The 18,954-nt window shown below is 38.3% G+C and overlaps 1 protein-coding gene, 1 long non-coding RNA gene and 2 other non-coding genes across 4 annotated transcripts; all 4 read left to right on the top strand.

Moving 5' to 3' along the window:
* Nucleotides 1–667: 667 nt before the first annotated feature.
* LOC120485288 (uncharacterized) lies at nt 668–2,632 on the top strand. Its single transcript, XR_005623867.2, has 3 exons — nt 668–820; nt 1,478–1,534; nt 2,420–2,632. It is a non-coding gene; the product is annotated as an uncharacterized LOC120485288 (long non-coding RNA).
* Nucleotides 1,259–1,390, top strand: LOC120485478 (small nucleolar RNA SNORA9). The gene has a single exon (XR_005623902.1). It is a non-coding gene; the product is annotated as a small nucleolar RNA SNORA9 (small nucleolar RNA).
* LOC120485479 (small nucleolar RNA SNORA9) lies at nt 2,210–2,342 on the top strand. Its single transcript, XR_005623903.1, has one exon. It is a non-coding gene; the product is annotated as a small nucleolar RNA SNORA9 (small nucleolar RNA).
* Nucleotides 2,633–6,732: 4,100 nt separating the features above from the next.
* On the top strand, nt 6,733–12,150 carry LOC120485287 (cyclin-dependent kinase 5 activator 1). The gene is made up of 2 exons (XM_039680972.2): nt 6,733–7,234; nt 10,646–12,150. Exon 2 carries the CDS (start codon nt 10,772–10,774, stop codon nt 11,723–11,725), a length of 954 nt encoding a protein of 317 aa, XP_039536906.2. The 5' UTR covers nt 6,733–7,234; nt 10,646–10,771; the 3' UTR covers nt 11,726–12,150.
* Nucleotides 12,151–18,954: the final 6,804 nt, after the last annotated feature.

The following is an 18,954-nucleotide window of genomic DNA, read 5'->3' as shown; positions in this document are numbered from 1 at the left end:
TAAGCATTTTAAATCGACATCGCTGGACACTGCATCAAATGAGCGAATTTTTCTTTAACATATAGCCTACAGTAGTTCATTGAAGAAATATTTTTCTTCAAAGAAAATGATGTAGGCTTACTAGGTTATAATATAAGATATTAATGCTACTCAACTGTAACGTAGTGGAATCATCCAAAAGCTGACCAAGGAATAAACTAAAGCTGACAAGATGATTAATTGATTGGCCTGCATGGGGCCAGATTATCATTTTATAAAAACAAAAACAAAACAAAAACTATGTGTAGCCAAGCAAAATCCGGTTATTTACTATAATTGTTAACTTTGTTAATTATTAGTAGCCTAACTAAAAGCCAAATTAATATGAGCCAGTTTATTAAATTATTTATGAAATTTTTTAAAATCTTCTTTAAATATCTGATAAAATAATATGTATTTATGACAAAAGATTTAAAAACAATCGCTAATTCTCCAGTCAAATCAGCATAATTAGCCTAACTAAAGACTTGCGAGAAGATCAACTTTTGCTCAACTGTACAGCATGTGGAAATGAAAGCATGAACTTCAGAAGTGCAAAAGGTTATTTTAACAATGGTCGACTCGAGCTAACAGATTATCACTGAATTCAAATACATTACTAAGATTTTTCAATCCTTTCTTCTAAGCTCCAGTTGGTGGCAGTAACGCACCCAAAACCTGTCAATGAGCCGCCATTAAACCTCAGAAGTAGAGGGGACCAAATGGTTTTCCCGAAACTTCTTTCTTTCTTTAGGTCGAGGACCATCGTGCGAGCAGGAGCTATTTCGTCTTCTCTTTTAAGGTGAGGTTTGGGTATCAGAACAGCACGTATATATTGTTCATCTCAATATAATTTTTTTTTAAATCTGTAAAATATAATGCAGTAGTCTTACGTTATAGTAAAGACTGATTTTATTGGTGTTTGTATTCGTGTAATAATTAAGTTCTATTAGTAACTATTCTTGTCTGCTAGTAACTAACATTATAGTATTAGCTTTTACATTATTGTAGTAATTATTATTGTAGTAGCATTTGTTTTTCTTAACATAACTGGGTGATTTTATTTTGGATCGTTTTGACAGTTAAAACACGTGTTCACAAGGGTCCACGTGTGGATACGAGTTCAGATTTGTTTATTAGCTAAATCTATTTCACCATTTGCGTAGAATTCACTGCATTTAACGTTAGACATACTGTTTTGAGCAATTTAGGTTGGTTATTAATCGCTAAGATGTATGTCGTGCAGGCTGATCAGCGAGGTTGAGTCTGAAGTGACTCTTTCCTTTCCTGTATGTCTGCTAGATGGACATGGGGTGGTTTGAGGCCGTGTTGTTTACCCCCTATAGCATGGTTATAGAAACCCCAGACAAGCTGTTACAACATCTGCTCGAGGGTCTCAATATCTGCATGTCGAGTTTTCTTGAGAAATATATGTTCTGAAATTGTCTTTCTTTTGCAGCATTTTGGCCATGAGTTTGGTGCCATCTTATTCCATCACAGCTGCTTCAAGAAGGAAGTAAGTGTGGTCAACACACAATTCAGACAACTGTTTTTTTAGTTAAACCAGAGAATGTCTAATTGAAGAGAATTGGCACTGGCTGATTACTTCGGGTTTCTGGACTGGCTGCAGTAACACGTCTCTGTCCATGCGGGGGCGCTCGCGGTCGAGTGCAGAATGAATGGGAGTCAATGGGGTTTCACCCCCAGAAACCCACTTTTCTCAGGATGTAATTTTTTGTCAAGTAATTTTAAAGTTGCATTCAAAGAGGAGGGCTAAGATAATACACTCAGCTGAAAATTGCATTTTTAAGTTCACTTATCTGTTCTAAAAAACGGTGATGACGTCACACAATAGCAGAATGCTAGCGTGCTCCGGCCAACAGCGGTCTAACCTGTAAGAAATCAAAAGGACGTAAGTACTCGTTCATTCGACTTTTGGCCTATAATCTATATTGAACTTGCGGAATCAACAATAAAATCTATGTTTATTTAACGACAAGCAGGTGAAAGAGACAAATTTAGCCGTTTAGCCCCATAGACTCCCATTCATTCTGCTCTCGCCCGCGATCACCTCCAGTGGAATTCTAATGGAACTGCAACCAAGATGACACACAACGGGGCTAATAGGAAGTGCCCAGGCTCTCCGTTAGACGGGCTCTGGTTAAACTCGATATGTTCTCAGTTAGAGTCACTGCAGGCTCTCCAGCGAGGTTGAGTCATTGTGACTCTTGCCTTTCCTGTGATGTCTGCTAGAGAAATTTTGAGGTGGTTTGAGGCCTGCTGTGTTGCCCTTCCCAGCATGGTTATATAGTCTTCAAACATTTCAATTAGTTGTCCATAATCTTATGGTGAGTGTAAAATCTTATCTTACTTAATGTAAATATTCTTGTTTCTTTTACAGGGAGAAGCCGCTACTTTGCTGAGGTGTTGATCAAGAAATGTGCATTTTGAGTAAGACAGTAGTGAATATTGCATACAGGACTGCCATTTAGCATTTTTAATTTGTCGGTTCAAATATTGAGGAATGTTATATTCAAGGTTTTGATGTATGATGAACACTGTTTTGGATGAAATATTCAGCTAAATAAAGAGGATTTTCTTTTAAAGAAAGCAACTATTGTTTCTGTGTTTTTGTGTTTGATTGAATGAAAAGAATTATCAGAACTTGTTTTTAACTGTTCGATCATATACTATTCCATCTTATAACGTGGCTATTTGCCACAAATTATTGGAAATTACTCATTAATTTGTTGATTAAGTAAGTAAGTAAGTAAGTACATTTATTTGTCCTCGTGAGGAAATTTGTTTGCATAGCAATCAAGTAGGCATTTCAACATACATACGACATACATCATACACACACACAAAAATAAATAAATAAAAGAAAAAATACAAAGACACATACTACTACACTTAGCCCATAATTCCACATACCCTCCACTTATTAACTACCTATTTGATTTAAGCAATACCAGACCAGCTGAGTATCCTATACCTATTTAACTTAGCTATTTAAAAGCTTAATTGCTTGAGGCACAAATAACTTTTAATCAACTCAAAGTTTCTGCAAATTAAAGCAGTTCTTGGCAAATTACTTGATGTGTTTGGGAAATTTGGCTATTAACATGTAAAGCTGTTAATGTGAATGAATAAATGGTGTTATTGAATACTAGTGCAGAATAATTTGTGTGTTTTTAGCTCTATGGTTTTTAGCAATTGATGGTTTGGTGCTTTTGCATTTACTAAAAATGATGGCCGTGAAAGAGACTGCGTATGCTAAACACAAACAGCGAAGCTGACTTACAGATTCAGTTAACAAATGAATAAGTGTGACGATTCAGGGAGCAAATCTGCGTTAAATATAATATTAAGAAGTAAGCAGAGTAGCTGATTTACAGATTCAGTCAACAAATGTATAAGAATGTTTATTTTTAAACCACAAACCTCTCTAATGTTAGAATGCTGTCTATTACAGATACTGTATATTTACCGATATCTTTTGCATTTCTAATCCAAACATCAAACTCGGCACTGCACTTACTCGTGCCCGTAGCAAGACACTTTTCAAATTTGAGATCTATCGGACTAACGGTTCGAGAGATATGCGATTAACAGACAAACGTTCCTGTAATTTATAGATAGATCGATAGATAGATAGATAGATAGATAGATAGATAGATGACTTTGTTTTAGCTACTATTTGTAAGTGGTGAAACACTTTTCCTTTACATATTTGCCAAGGCAAACATTCAAATGTCTGCCCATGGTATATGATGTCAGATGTAAATTTTTTTTTTATCTCATTCTGTAAAGCGGAGAAAGCAGGGTCTGCTGCTTGTGGAGTTCTTGCTTTTGACCACTAGAGGGCAGCATTTACCTGAATGTGTGTAGAAAACTGTCTGTTTGTTACTCGCTTGATTTCACTGGGTTTGAGATTGCAAATTCAGTGGTCAGAACAAGTCACACTATTCATGTCCACTGTCAGTCAGTCTCACTCAAATGTGCTCTAGTGTTGAAGGACTGCAATCGCACTAGCTCCATTTCAAAGTTACTCTTATTACCCCATTACTAAGTTGCTTTTTGAAAAGGAAGTAAAAACAAGCAAAGTGAATGAAATGTTTTAAAACTTTACTGCATATTAAGTGCAATTGAATTCAAATGTATTAAATTTGTTTTAAATGCAATTATCTAATCTTTAAAGTGTTGTTTGACATTTAAGTTGTATAGCCCACATCTTTGGATGAAATTTCATAATTTGATTGTTTTTAAATATGATTGTATGTAATTTCTACTGAAACATGTCTGTCATAGGCCTATATTTAAATATATTTTACACGTTAAATTTTACTTCTAAAATATCTTAACTTTGAATGGAACATTTATGTTAAAATTGTAATTTTTACAATTTCTTAAAAGTACACAGTCAATACAATGAAGCACACTTTTTTTTTCTTTTTCAACGGTATCTCTCTTGTATTCTACCGCTCCAATACCGACAGAAGGTGAAATGGCATGACAACTGGTACAGTATCAAGATTAAAAAAAGAAAACGAAAGATCTCTTCACAGCTCCTTCATCATTGCAAACTGCACATTTAATGCCCATTCAGTGTATAACACACACTTCTGAAGCAAATACATGAACTGCCATGTGCTGAACCCTGGTTATAAATCCTCTTAGGCAGATGAGGAAGCATGTGCGCCAGCAACCACACAGAATTACTTGTTTGCTGAATGTTGAAAATGTCTACTCTGACAAAAAAAAAAAACACTCATACTGGGCACCTGTTAGCTTGAGTTGTTTGAGGAACACTTTGTTGTATTTGCTGAGCCGTTTTGCAATCAAGTGATATAACAAAGTTCTTGTGCTACTGTGATCTTATCAGCTCCATGTTATGCTGTTATTACTCAACAAGGGGCAATTGTGCTCTCTGATGAAGACACAAAACCTTATGATCCTACATTGAGATATTTGTTCACTTTTATAAATGAAAAGCTCACAAACATGCCTTTCAATTAATTAAGATACCAAATACAGGTTATAGGCTATGGGTCTTGCATTTTAGCTTTAGTGGGCGTAGTTCTACACACACACACGTTGGGTTTACATGTTTTATGAAGATATTCCATAAACATGATTTTTATACTGTACAAACTGTATTTTCTATCCCCAAACCTGTGTGTGTATACACTCTTTGAGTTATTCCTCATCAAATGTGAAATATTACATTTATAAAATAAAAATCTATTTTAATATATTTGTGTATATTTGTGATGGCAAAAGTTGAATTTTCAGCATCATTACTCCAGTCTTCAGTGCCCTTCAGAAATCAGTCTTAATATGCTGATTTGCTGCTCAAGAAACAGTTCTTGCTATTATCAATGTTTAAAGTCCCCGTGAACCGGAAGTTGCAAACGACTTTTCTCCAGTGTTGTGACGTATTTCGGAGAGAAACGGAATACTAAATGAGGCAAAATAGTGGGCGTGGCTTTTTTTTCTAACTAGCACCTGATTGGATCTAGAACGCAAGTTTACACAAGCTGTCAATCAATGCTCGCTCGGCGCTCGCAAACACACAGCAGCTGTCAGTTGGAGGGGTGTGGTTATGGATGTTAAGGAGACGCCCAAACCGTAAAGCCTACGTCATCGGGCAAGGTCCTCAAATGCAGAGGGGAGGGGCATTTTCAAACTTTGATTAAAGATTACGAAGCCAAAAAATTTTTTTGTGTGGATTGACTTGCATGTATGAATTGTTCACCACAAAACGATCAATTTAGGCAAACAAAGTAAGTATGGTCAATTTTGATTTCATAGGGACTTTAAAATAGTTGTGCTGCTTAATTTTTATATTAAATTGAATTGCTTGTTTTTGATCTATTTTTTTCAGAATTCTTTGATTCACTGAAAGTAAAAAAATAAAAAATAAATAAAAATAAGGTTGACATGAAATGGAAGCTGCTAGTCTTTTCTTCCCTATTATGATGAGTAAAAATGCTTCTTAAACAAGTAAAAAAAAAAAATGCAGATTCGGATTTGACTTTGTCCATATGAAATTGATTGGATGGTTGTAGTTTGCTATTTCTGTGATGTCATATGAGTGACAGGTTGCCCCGCCCTAACGCCAGTAAAGTGGTCATCTGAGAAGAGAGGGATGCGAAGTTTTTTGATTAAAAATTACGAGGGTAAATGAATAAAAAACAAATGATGTGCAGCACGGATAAATCTTTTATATGAAATACTTTAGATATAGGCTATTTCAATGCATTCTCATCCCAAGGCGTCATATAGGACACTTTTGCTAAAGCGTAAACATCCAACGCACATCACATGGCACCCTTTAGCGTCAAATGAGACGCTTCGGTTATGGTAGGTTTATGAATGGGGTAGGGTTAGGGTTAGAGCACTAGGAGGCGCCTTCTCACTTGACGCTAAAGGGTGCCATGTGCGTTGGATGTTTACGCTTTTTCGCAAAAGCGTCGTATATTACGCCTTGGGATAAAAGTGCAATATTCCAAATAAAAATAATAATTAAGTCTAACGTTGATAAGGCCGATTTTCCTGTACCTATTGGGGTCTCTACATATGTTCATGATGAATATGTAGGCTACAGAGCTGTTGTGTGCCAGTCAGTCAGTCTATGGGACGATATTAGAGGAGGAGGAGGAGGAGGTCACATGTCGCGAGGAGGAGTCTCCTCTGAAAACAGAAAGCCTGGTGTGCAGCAAAGAGGACCAGAGCACAAACTCCTGCTGTCAATACCAGGACTGAGGCTCTATTATAAAGACTTTGGCTATATGCGTGCGCTTTTGCATATAAATATTTTTGGCGGATTTTCTGTAACTGGCTCAACGCGCGGGTTCATCAATTGTTTGTTCAAAGTTCATACGAGATGGAACTGGAATGCCGTGAAAGTATAATGTGGTGTAAATCATCTTCTTCAAATTAATTCGCGCGACTTCAAATGAGGACAATTATCAAGCAGCGTTTCTGCATGATGGATATGTACATGAACGACATCAGCGAACTTGAACGACTTTGTTTCTAACTCGAGCGTTGGAGTTTACTATGTTGTCAGACTCAGGTTTAATTGCGCGACGGAAGGATTTAATGCAAACATTAATGCAGTAAGCGCGTGTGCGGCGCGTTTCAGCGCGTGCGTGTGATGTGCAGGACGCGGTCAAGGCGCTGATGCGATCCACTGATGTCCTCCGAACAGGTGAGCAAAATACAGAACCTAATAGTGATCACCTAAATACTAGGCTGCAGTGAACAATTGCTACTAATGTAAATGTAAAACCATAATAGATTAAAATTGGATCTCATGAGAATCCTTCTGTCATTTAAACTTTCTTGATGACAGACCTATCAAATTACCAATTTTATTGCAGTGACAATAACTTTACAACCATTTGGTTCAAGTATTCAGGCAACTGTACTTTAATGTTGCTATTTTCACAACATTAATAATGCATAGAGCTCTACAAGTCAAATAGACTACTCTAATGTGAATATATAGGAACAGGATCTATGTAAAATCAAGTACAAAATAAAGGTGTGTTGAACAAATAGCCTAACACAGAATTGCGCTGTTTCGGGGTTTGCTTTTACATGTTTAGTGGAGGTCAGGTGCCTGTTCTCTCAACAGTTGGTGTTCTGAGTAAAGGAACCAAAAATATCTTCAAATAACAGTGCTATTTGATTGATTTTTATAATTTAATACGAATTTCTCTCTCATTTGATCCAAACCGTATGAGTTTTTCTTTCTCGTTTATTCTCTTATTCATTCTCTCAAATTGAGTTTGCTGAGATTTCAAGCTTCAAAGCTGCGCAAAAACACCATAAAATCTAGCCTAAAACCAACAAACCTGGTTCATATACAACTTCTTCTCTTATGTTATAGAAAACAGTTGCTTTGTGTGAAGAACAGACCGACATTTTAGTCATTATCACTGATAATATCCCCTGCCTCCAGTGAGATGTAACTGCTACGACTGGATGATTAGGTCAGTGAGACTGATTTGTGAACGAATCATTCAGATCAGTTTTGTGAACTGATGCATCGAAAAGAACAGATTAATTTGTGATTCATTCACGACTCAAATAATACTTTACTTGCTAATTATTATGAGAACATCAAAGATAGATAGTTGTACAAGACAAATTTCAAGGTTGTTTCAAATTTCAATCTTTTTCTCACACAAAACTATGCATTAGCCTACTTCAGAAGAGTCAGATATAACACATCACTCTTTGGAAACATTTAGGCAACTACGTTTTTATGCATTTAGTTCTTTTTTTAATCTTGAATGCATCAGTAGGCGACATATTCTATTTTTCAATCTTCCACAGATAAAGGTTTGAAACAACCTGAGGATAAGTAAATGACGCAATTTTTAATTAGATGCAAAATAAATAAATGAACAAGCCAAGGTCAGAACAAACTGACTTTATTAGTAACCGAAATTAATAGTGGTCAATCTTATGTCAGAATATTAGTCATTTTATAGCCTGCCCTACATGGTGGTAAACATTGCAAAAAAAAAAATAAATAAATAAATCAACGCGTTCTCATCCCAAGGCGTCATATACTGACGCTTTTGCAAAAGCGTAAACATCCAACGCACATGGCACCCTTTAGCGTCAAATTGTCTGGAGTAGGGTTAGACCACTAGGTGGCGCCTTCTAGCGCATATATATCTGCGTCTCATATTGACGCTAAAGGCCAATTTATACTTCTGCGTCGAGGTTACGCCGTAGTGTACGGCGTTGGCTTCGCACGTAGGCGACGCCGTCGTGAGCATTTATACTTCTGCGTTCAGGTATTGGTTGCTCTGCAGTATTGCTCCGAAACGCTAGTTGGCGGCGGAGGGTTTTAATGTTCCACTGTGTTTAGATTCCTCGCGGCTAGGTTACTACAAGCAATAGCGACTGAAAGAGAGTGGATCATGTTGGAGTTGGAGCTTATTGGGGTGGAAAAACAGTTCATTTTAGTGAAATTACTAAAACTGAAAGGCAGAAATGACAGAAGACGTCGGATGAGATGGTACGTGTGGAAATGCGTGAGAATACGTGCGGAAATGCGTAGGAGGAAATACGACGCTACCAAGCCGACCAATCACCGATCTTGCGGTCCGCGTCGTCGCGACGTGTAGTTACATTTTTGAAGAGGTGCGCGTCAGGCAGCGCGGAAGGGTACGCGGTATGGGACGCGTCTGTGCGTGTGCTACGCCGTACCTACTGCGCGCACCCTACGCAGAAGTATAAATTGGCCTTAAAGGGTGCCATGTGCGTTGGATATTTACGCTTTTGCAAAAGCGTCAGTATATGATGCCTTGGGATGAGAACGGGCTCAAAAAAATTAAATATTTTTTTGCTTTCTATATCCAGCTCTCTATGTAAAGTAGGTATATGTCTTACTTTATTGGCATGCATTATCTAGAGCATATCTCTTGTATCCTTACAAAATGTAAACTATAACATATCACCCATCTCTAATCTGTTAAAGGTAACTATAAGGCATAAAGATGTTAAGATATCATAAGCGTTGCGTCATGATTTTATATAAAGCTGCTTTAAAACAAGCTTTGTGAAATGTGCTATACAAATACATTTCATTTGACTGGATTTGAATTCATATAAAGTAAAATGGCCTTTAAGTTTGTGTAAAAAGTTCCAAAAGAAGCCAATCAAGTTTGAGAATCAGAACCGATGCACAATTATTGGGGGTTTAAGGAGACCCTCATGTCACGATTTGATACATATCACAATACTGAAGTCGCGATACAATGTTATTGCGATACTCCAAGACATTTGATAAATGGTTAACTAAATGCCAAAAATGCTTTAGATTGAAATGCTAAATTTGGTATTACACTGGGGGTGTAAATGAAATGGTGACACCAGAATAAAAATATTCATAATTCTGAAGCTGAAAATCCAGAATTGTTTTAGACGAATATGCTACTGATTAGATAATTAGAATAATGTAGGACAATTTTTACAGAGACATTTGGCACTATCAGGTATTGTATTTTATTCAATATATTCAACATTAAATAGAGTTTAATGTAGTACTACTGACACTAAAACTCTGTAATTTAGATTTTTTTTTTTCACACATAATTTTCATTTTGTGTAAATTAGACACAATACATATTGATACATATTAGGGCTGTCAAACGATTAAATCGCGATTAATCGCATCCAAAATAATAGTTTGTGTTTACATAATATATGTGGGTGCACTGTGTATAATTATTTTAAATATATAAATTAACACACATGCTTGTTTATATTTAAGAAATATTTTCATGTATATATATAGATTTATATATAATATATTTTATATAGAAATAATATTTTTTTCTTAAATATACATGCATGTGTGTGTATTTTATACACATTGCACCCACATATATTATGTAAACACAAACTTTTATGTTGTCTGCGATTAATCGTTTGACAGCCCTAATTGTGACTTTTGATATTATATATGAACCAATTTCATTAGCAATATAAACGTTGGTTCATTGTTAGTTCATTTGTGTTTCCCAAGTGTTTCTCTTTATTTACATGAATTTGTCCCTTTCCTTTATTCAATATAATCCTCTGCATATAATCTCCACAGGAACTCATCCGTGCCCTTCACCAGCCAAGTCTTGACCTTCCAGCATTCAAACAGTGAGGCACAAGCACTTTATTTTTGAGCCACATTAACCCACACTGCCGGCCGCTTCACCACCTCAGTGGACTCATGGGTACCGTACTATCCCTCTCGCCGGGTTCTCGAAAACCTGCTTATTATGACGGCCGGCCTGGTTCCCTAAGCCATTACCCGAGCCTGAGCAGCCGCTCGCTGAACACTCAAAAGGACCGCAACCTCAAACGCCATTCCATTTTCCTCCCCGCTCTCACCTGGAAACGACTGGTGGCCTCCACCAAGAAGCGGGGCGAGTCCAAAAAAGCCTATCCTGGAGGTCATGGCGCCGTTGGGGTTCCGCTCAACAACAACAACATCATCTACCAAAAGGATCCGGTCTTGCACCTCAACCACGAAAATGTGAAAAAGTCTCTCTCCTGCGCCAACCTCGCTAGCTATGAGGGTGCAGCGGGTCTAGGTCTAGGCCTGGGCTTGGGTTACGGAAAACCGCAGCAGATTTCCTCCGTTAAGAAGACTTTGCCTACATGCGCTTCCACACCCAAGCGCGTGATCGTCCAGGCCTCGACTAGCGAGCTGCTTCGCTGCCTGGGCGAGTTTCTGTGTGGCCGCTGCTATCGGCTCAAGCACCTCTTGCCCGCGGATCCGGTTCTGTGGCTGCGGGCTGTGGACCGCTCGCTCTTGCTCCAGGGCTGGCAGGACCAGGCATTTGTGACCCCGGCCAACGTGGTGTTCGTGTACATGCTGTGCCGTGACGTGGTGGATGGCGACGCAGTGTCTTCAGAGCACGAGCTCCAAGCGATTCTACTAACCTGTCTGTACCTGTCCTACTCCTACATGGGGAACGAGATCTCGTACCCGCTCAAGCCCTTCCTGGTGGAGGCGGGTAAAGAGGCGTTCTGGGACCGTTGTCTGGCCATCATCGACGTCACCAGTGCCAAGATGCTGCGGATCAACGCAGACCCGCATTTCTTCACGCAGATCTTTGCCGACCTGAAGAGCGAAGGAGGTTGCGCTTTGCAGGACTACGCTAGAGTTCTGGATTGGTGAAAAGAGGACGTCCTCTGCGAAAGTGACACCGTCAGCATCCCTCACCTTCATTCTGGCCTTGTCACAAAACTGTACGAGTCTCGCTTTTACTGAGAATTCTGCGAGAAACAGAAAGATGCAACATATTCCTGGCTGCTGAAAAGACTAGCTTACAGTCCAGGCTGGCTTATGTTGGTTGGGTCGCTGGTCTAGCTGGTAAACATACAAACAAGGCATACTGGTGACTATGGCCGCGTGTCCACCAAAGCGTTTTTCCACGCGCCTGGCGTATGTTTCAAATTGTTTTCAATGGGAACGCCGTCGTTTTTTAAACGCCATGAGCGTACCGAGGCTATGAGCGTTTTTTTTCACGCTGAAGCGCAGTTTTTTACGGAGCCCCCCTAGTCCCACTTTGGCAAAAAAAATTAATTATAACTATCTTGTGGCCTCAAGATAGTAACTCGTGGCCTCAAGATAGTACTAACTCATGGCCACGAGTTAGTATCTTGAGGCCACGAGTTACTATCTTGAGGCCACAAGATAGTTATAGTTAGTTTTTTTTGCCAAAGTGGGACTAGGGGGGCTCCGTAGTTTTTACTGGTCGCTTCAACTTTGGATAAAACACAGCGCTCATCACTGTCACTTTTTACCCAGCCATCCAATCACAGTGGAGGAGGGGAGGGAGTAATACCACACCGACCAACTGTCACAACATTCAAACTGTGTTGCGGATATTCTGTATCATAGCAACGAAACGCCTCAACGGAAAATACGCTGCGCTGCCAAAACGCTCTCAAGCGCCCAAAGCACGGCGTCCTCAGCAGAGCATCTAGCGTTTTAAGCTGGCTAAAAACGCTTTGGTGGACACACGCATAGATATCTATATAAAGGCTAGATGTGTCGTCCGCGCTGCTGGCCAATGGAGGTCGACGTCAGCACCTGGCGGCCATCTTGTCACAGGCAGCTCGCTCATTGGTAACATTGTTTTAATGGTGCATGTACTTTTTAAATCACCGTAGCTTCCTCAATTTTCGACCGATTTTCAAACAGTCTGGTTTGTTATAAACGGCAGAGATGTAGTTATGATACTGCATACTTATGAATAATACGTGTATAAATAAATAATCATCCAGAATTATAGCCACGTTAATAACGTTTGTAAGAAACCAAACCGTTTGTAAATCCGTCAAGATTTCAACGAGATAAGAGTATTTGTTACGTCAGATACCACAGAGCCCGCCAGAAAGCCTGTCTGTGACAAGATGGCCGCCGGTGAAGACGATGGAAACTCCGCCTTTATATAGATATCTATGGACACACGGCCTATCTGTGATGGTCTTTTCAGCCGGAGAAGAAAGTATATGGAGACAGCATGAAAATAACATACAAGGTTCATTGTTGGCATTGATGGAGAACCCATGGGACTTTTCCATTCCTCACAATGTTCTTTAGTTTATTAATAAGTTCTTCACACTTCCCTAAAAGGTTCTTTGAGGAATTTAAGATACTTCTTCTATATGGCATCACTACGAAAACCCCCTTTTGGCACCTTGACTTACACAAAAACTGTTTACCCGACTTATTATTTTCATTTTTTAAAAAAATACACATACTAATAATTTAGGGATGAACATCACATTGAAGGGAGTAATTGTCCATCTACAGATTATGTTTGTCAAAACCAGCCTTTTTCGTACCGGTAGTTGCGATTCCTTTGCTCAACCTTTCGCTTCCTCTACCTTTTCAACATCTAGTCTGAGATAAACTGCAACAGAAACCATATAACAGCGAAACCTTTAGTGGGAGTGCATGTGTATGTGTGTGTGTGTGATGGGCACAAACAGTGAACATCAACAGCTGTTAGTGATCGTGTTGTCCTTCCTTTATTTCATGTGCTGGACGTTAGGGCACCAACTGCAAAGGCATTAACAAGATTAACAGATTAGTGTCACACGTGCACACAGAGTTCTCAATGCCTCTCTTTGATCGCCTGCTCTATAGGTTGAATGAGTGATCCATGTAGGCCATACACACTAGTATTATATATTCTGTGTTGCATGTCTAATAGCAGCAGTGTCATATATAATTTGTATCCGCTTTTAATGAGTCTATAAGAGTAAGTCAAATCCCTCTAGAGCAAGAAATATATGAACAAAGAAGCCTGGATTCTCTAAAGAGATATTTACTTGTCTCTTTAGAGTTTTTCAGTTTCTTTATGCTCTAAGGTCAACATGAAATCAATTTACTTTCCTAACACACACTCCTGGTCCTATTTTTGCACGATTCATCAGTGCACGTTATTCCTAATTTCAAGAAAATGTCGGTATCAAAGCCACCTCTGCCTCTGAAGCTACTTGCTCAAAGAATAAAATGAATAGATAAAACACATGCAGATACAACAGATGCCATGGTCTCTGGGTCAGGGTTTCAGGTGTCAGCGCTCAGACAGAAGAGCAGGGACAGCAGCATGTGGCGCGGCAAGCACTCCCTAATCTTATTGTAGCGTTTTAACGCAGGGTCATGGGTGCCATACTCCAACTCCCCTGCAAAAGTCAACTCTAAACGCATACTTCAGCCCACTCAAACGACCTGGAACCACTAAGCATTCATTTTCAGGCTAGTGATCGCAAACGCACTGATACGCATGTCTATCGTTGCAAGTTCTCCCACACGCCGAAGCGTAATCCGCTCTTGATCCTTGCCAGCAATTAAGCAAAGTGAGCTGAAAATGCCACAATAACAAAATACCATTCTGATCAGAAGAGATTTCTCTTCCTAAAACTAACAAAAACGACACATCTTGTGTTTTGACGGTTCGTTGCACAGATGTCATGCAACAAACATGGCAAAATAGTGATCTTTTAACACATGCTTAAATACATGCGTAATTGCGAGGGATTGAAACTAAGAAAATACAAGGTTTCTCTTTAAAATCGTTTACCCTTGTGAAAAAGAAGTATGTAAAGTATGTTTTAATTGTTCTTGCAGAATGTTAATGGTATAAAAGGCCACAAGTGTACACTTTCTTACACTACTATATACGCAAAATTAAAAGTTTTTCTATTTTTGATTATTTTGTTTTAATAATCTTCTGCCACGCTTTAAAGAAATACACTTCTGTAATGTATAATTACAAATATGTTTAAGTGCATAAAAACAAACAGTACACTTAAAGAGCACTAGCAAATGTATTGACAAGCATTTATGTGTGTATTTAAATATATATTTTTATACGGTCTATCCGATTATAATACATTATGTGAAAGTGTACACTTCCTTTTCACAAGGGTGAAGACGTCATAAAATTCAGATTAGAGTTCATGATATTCTCCACTCTGTAAAAAAATATTAAATTAAGTAACCTGGTTGCCTTAAAATTTTAAGTTGATTGAACTGGAAAAAGTGAGTTAATACAACGAAGAAGACTGATTTAAACATCAGAAACTCAAAATAATAAGTTATCTGAACTAAATCAATTATTTAAGTTGATTTTTTTTTTACAGTGAAAATGGCAAAATAACTTTTAGCAGATATGCAAATGAATGTTTTTTTTAAAGTGCATCTGCATGGAAGATACAGCTATTAAGAAAACACAATTTGAAATATGACCACGTATACCATGATTTGTAGTAGTCTTAATTGTGAGCCCATAGGCTGCTTTGTGCATGGTCACAGTACTTATTCCCTGCTAAACACAGTTGCATAGAGCAAGAGATCCAAACCTTATCTATCTACAGTTCTCCATACCCATTTCAGCCTCAAGGGATGATGTTATTTACAAAATTTGAAACTTGAAAAGATTGGCAAACTATAGGGTGTAAATATCCCTCCTGGTCCGCTGTGATTCCCTCATCCTTCTCGCCGTTCACAAATAGTATATCATTGTTTTCCTAATCCTGGTTAAAGTGATTTAGTTTGCCCCTATTGTGTACAGAGAGCGTTGACAGAGCGCCGTTGTTGTACTGCTAGCGTGCGCAGCCTCAGCAATGGGCTTGTGCGATGAGTTTTCTCTTTCTCCATTGATTCTCTCACATGTGTACTGAAGCTCTGGGATTTCTCTGGAATATTTGCTGCCTTCAGGTTCTCCTGGGAAGTTCCTAATTCTGAAGTTTTAATGACATGATGTACATTCAAGTGATTTTGGTTAGAATAAAATGGATGTTTTACACATATTTATTTCCTTTTTTTCCATCATGACAATATAAAGGAAGCAAATATGTGTTAGCTTTATTGCTAATCCTCATCATCATTACACAAAATGCATTGTAAATTCAAAATGACGAGACCTCATTATGGCAAACATAGTCATTATTCTTTCATTGATGCGAGCCCAAAAGCAATGGGTTTCTACTTATAATTGAGGCATTGTAGTGGTGTTTCTGTGAGCTGGTTTGAAGGCAGCATGTATTCTAGTTTCCATACTTCCATACCTTATCCCAGCAAACAAATTTAGGTTCTGGGAACGTTAGTTTTTGGTTCCCGGAACTTTTCCTTAAGGTTCCGTTCCCGGAATATTCTCCTTACGTTTTAAAAACGGAACCTAAAAATAACCTACATGGAAAGTTCTTGTTTGGTTCCCAAAAAATAACGTTAGGGGAACGTTCTGTGTTCGCTGGGATAATGCATATCTTTATTTTGAAACGTTTGTGCCTTGGAATATCTAAAGATTAGAGATATTTAATATCACTTTGCTAATAACACACGCATGCACACAAGCCCCGAGGAAAGCCGTGACTCAAAAAAAGATTGATTATAGAGACGGGAAGTTTAATTTACTCAGGCTAGAATAATCATATCTCATGAGCCATTTTCCACTCCATCAATGCTACTGTTTGGCAGAATTGCCAGTCAATCAAATGGACCTGAAACCGCGTCACGTCCTGATTACACCTCAAATGCTTCATGGACTGCTGTACGTGGAGATTTTTAATGTGACAAACCACACAGAGACCTCAAATCGCTATGGATTTTCCAACCGAGAAAACTTTTGTCATTAGACAGAGAGATTTCGTGGGTGGGATGACTGAATTAAGACACTGTATAACATGTGACTCTTTATTTGGACACTCAGGATCTGGATGTTGAGTAGGCTTCGCCATTACTCTATGAGTTATGGCTACTTTATCAATGTTTTCTATGCTGCTAAATGTATGTAGAATACAAAAGGAACGCCATGTAGAGTCTCTCACCGCAGAGACAGAAGCATTACCAGTGTGGTGTAAATATGTTGCTTGTATCAATGTGAAATGACTGAAAAAACTGCATGTATATCATTCAGGAATTGCTGCTGTGGTGGTGTACATGTAAACTTGACTGTTGTTTTTTTTTTAATTTAATTATCCTTGTTTTTTTTTTTTGTTTGTTTTTTTTCAGTTTAAGGTTAAAAGGAAATTCCAGAAGGTTTTGTTTGTGTTTTTATTATAATAATTATTATTTTTTACTAAAAAAAGTTCCTATCCCAGGTTTGGGAAATTATATGTCAACAGTATTAGAATGTTAATTTCAAGCTTCTGTTTGAATGGTTGTCGTTTCAGTGACAGCTTGTTCTGTGCACTTTGGCGATTATACCGGGCACCTTTGCTCTGAATACTGATATTTATATAAAATAAATCCAGCTTTGATAGTGCTAAGGTATCATATCCACGAAATGTGAGGGTCAGGGTGAAGAGACTCTTGTCATTTCCTCTGTGGTGATCATGAAATAGATCAATGGAATTGTAAAAACATCTGCCATTGGTCAGACAAGCATTTAGTCCCACCTCTAACCATTGGCTAAGTCAATGTTACTGTGCCAATAAGCTCATTCAACGAGCGACACTTTTTGCACTCTTTGGGGGAATCAACTTGCACATTAAACTAAATACACACATTCATCAGAGATGACACAAAAAGACTGTAACGCAGTCTCAATCATCATCTGTCTTCACCTCTATTTCAGCACAAATTCTGGTATTCTGGTCAATTTATTTTTACTATCTATCAGCTTTCTTTGCCATCTTCAAACAGACAAACAATAAGCTGTGCCACAAAAGCCTTTCTAAGGGCAAGCCAATCTGGATAATTTTGGACTGAGCTCATTAATTGTGCGCAAAACCTCTCTGGACTGTGGTTATGTAGCTCCTGAACTCTCCTTCTTAAACCACCATCAGCCTTGGTGTAGCTTCTGAAACCTCCTGTGCTCTCGTTGGCACAGCGCAGTCCGGAGGGTTTTGCTTCTTTTCTCTGGAAGTAGTACACTTGCTTAGTATAAATACTGTAGCTCACAGAGTGATTCTGTTGTTGTTTCTAAAACTTGAAGAGAAAAAAAGTTGTGAAAAAAAAATGTGACTTTCTTTTTTCAGTTTGATTATAATTATTTAATAAAGTATTCAAATGATATTTTGTCCCTGCCTTGATACTGCATACTTATGAAATGATGTGAGGATTAGTTCACTTGTAAAAAAACTTTTGCTGATAATTTACTCACCCCCGTGTCATCCAAGATGTCCATGTCTTTCTTTCCTTAGTCGAAAAGAAATTAAGGTTTTTGATGAAAACATTCCAGGATTTTTCTCCATATAATGGACTTCAATGGGAACCAAATGGTTCAAGGTCCAAAAGACAGTTTCAAAGGGCTTTAAATGACACCAGACGATGAATAAGGGTCTTATCAAGCGAAACGATCGCTCATTTAACGATCGCTCATATGAATCTTTTTCCGAGTCAATTCGTTCATTGAATGAACCAAATGACTCGGAAAAAGATTTGTTCTTTTTGATGAATGAGTTCGAACAGGAGGGTCACAAACGTGCTTCGCAGTACAGAGCAAGGCGACCATTTGAGGTTAAAAAACGTAAACTTTTTAAATGAGCGATCGTTTCGCTTGATAAGACCCTTATTCATCGTCTGGTGTCGTTTATAGCCCTTTGAACAGTTTGCACTGAAACGGTCTTTTGGACCTTGGACCTTGGACCCCATTGAAGTCCATTATATGGAGAAAATCCTGGAATGTTTTTATCAAAAACCTTAATTTCTTTTCGACTGAAGAAAGAATGACATGGACATCTTGGATGACATGGGGTGAGTAAAAGTTTTTTTCAAAAGTGAACTCCTTTAACAAAGCACGTTCAGATAATTAACATTGTTGAGTGCTCTCCTGAGCTGAGGTGTATTGACTCAGCAGTCTCACCTCAATCCATTGACAGTTTAGCAGCACCCCTTCTCCACACTCCTAGTCCTGACTACTTACATGGTGGGAGTACTCGACTTAC

The sequence above is a fragment of the Pimephales promelas genome, chromosome 18, assembly GCF_988280905.1.
Source record: "Pimephales promelas chromosome 18, fPimPro1.hap1.1, whole genome shotgun sequence".
Lineage (NCBI taxonomy): Eukaryota > Metazoa > Chordata > Actinopteri > Cypriniformes > Leuciscidae > Pimephales > Pimephales promelas.
Note: the sequence above shows the minus strand (reverse complement) of the source record. Positions and strands in the feature narration are given on the sequence as shown.

Excerpts from the sequence above, each read along its gene's own strand:
- LOC120485287 (XM_039680972.2), top strand. The coding sequence starts at position 10,772 with ATGGGTACCGTACTATCCCTCTCGCCGGGTTCTCGAAAACCTGCTTAT.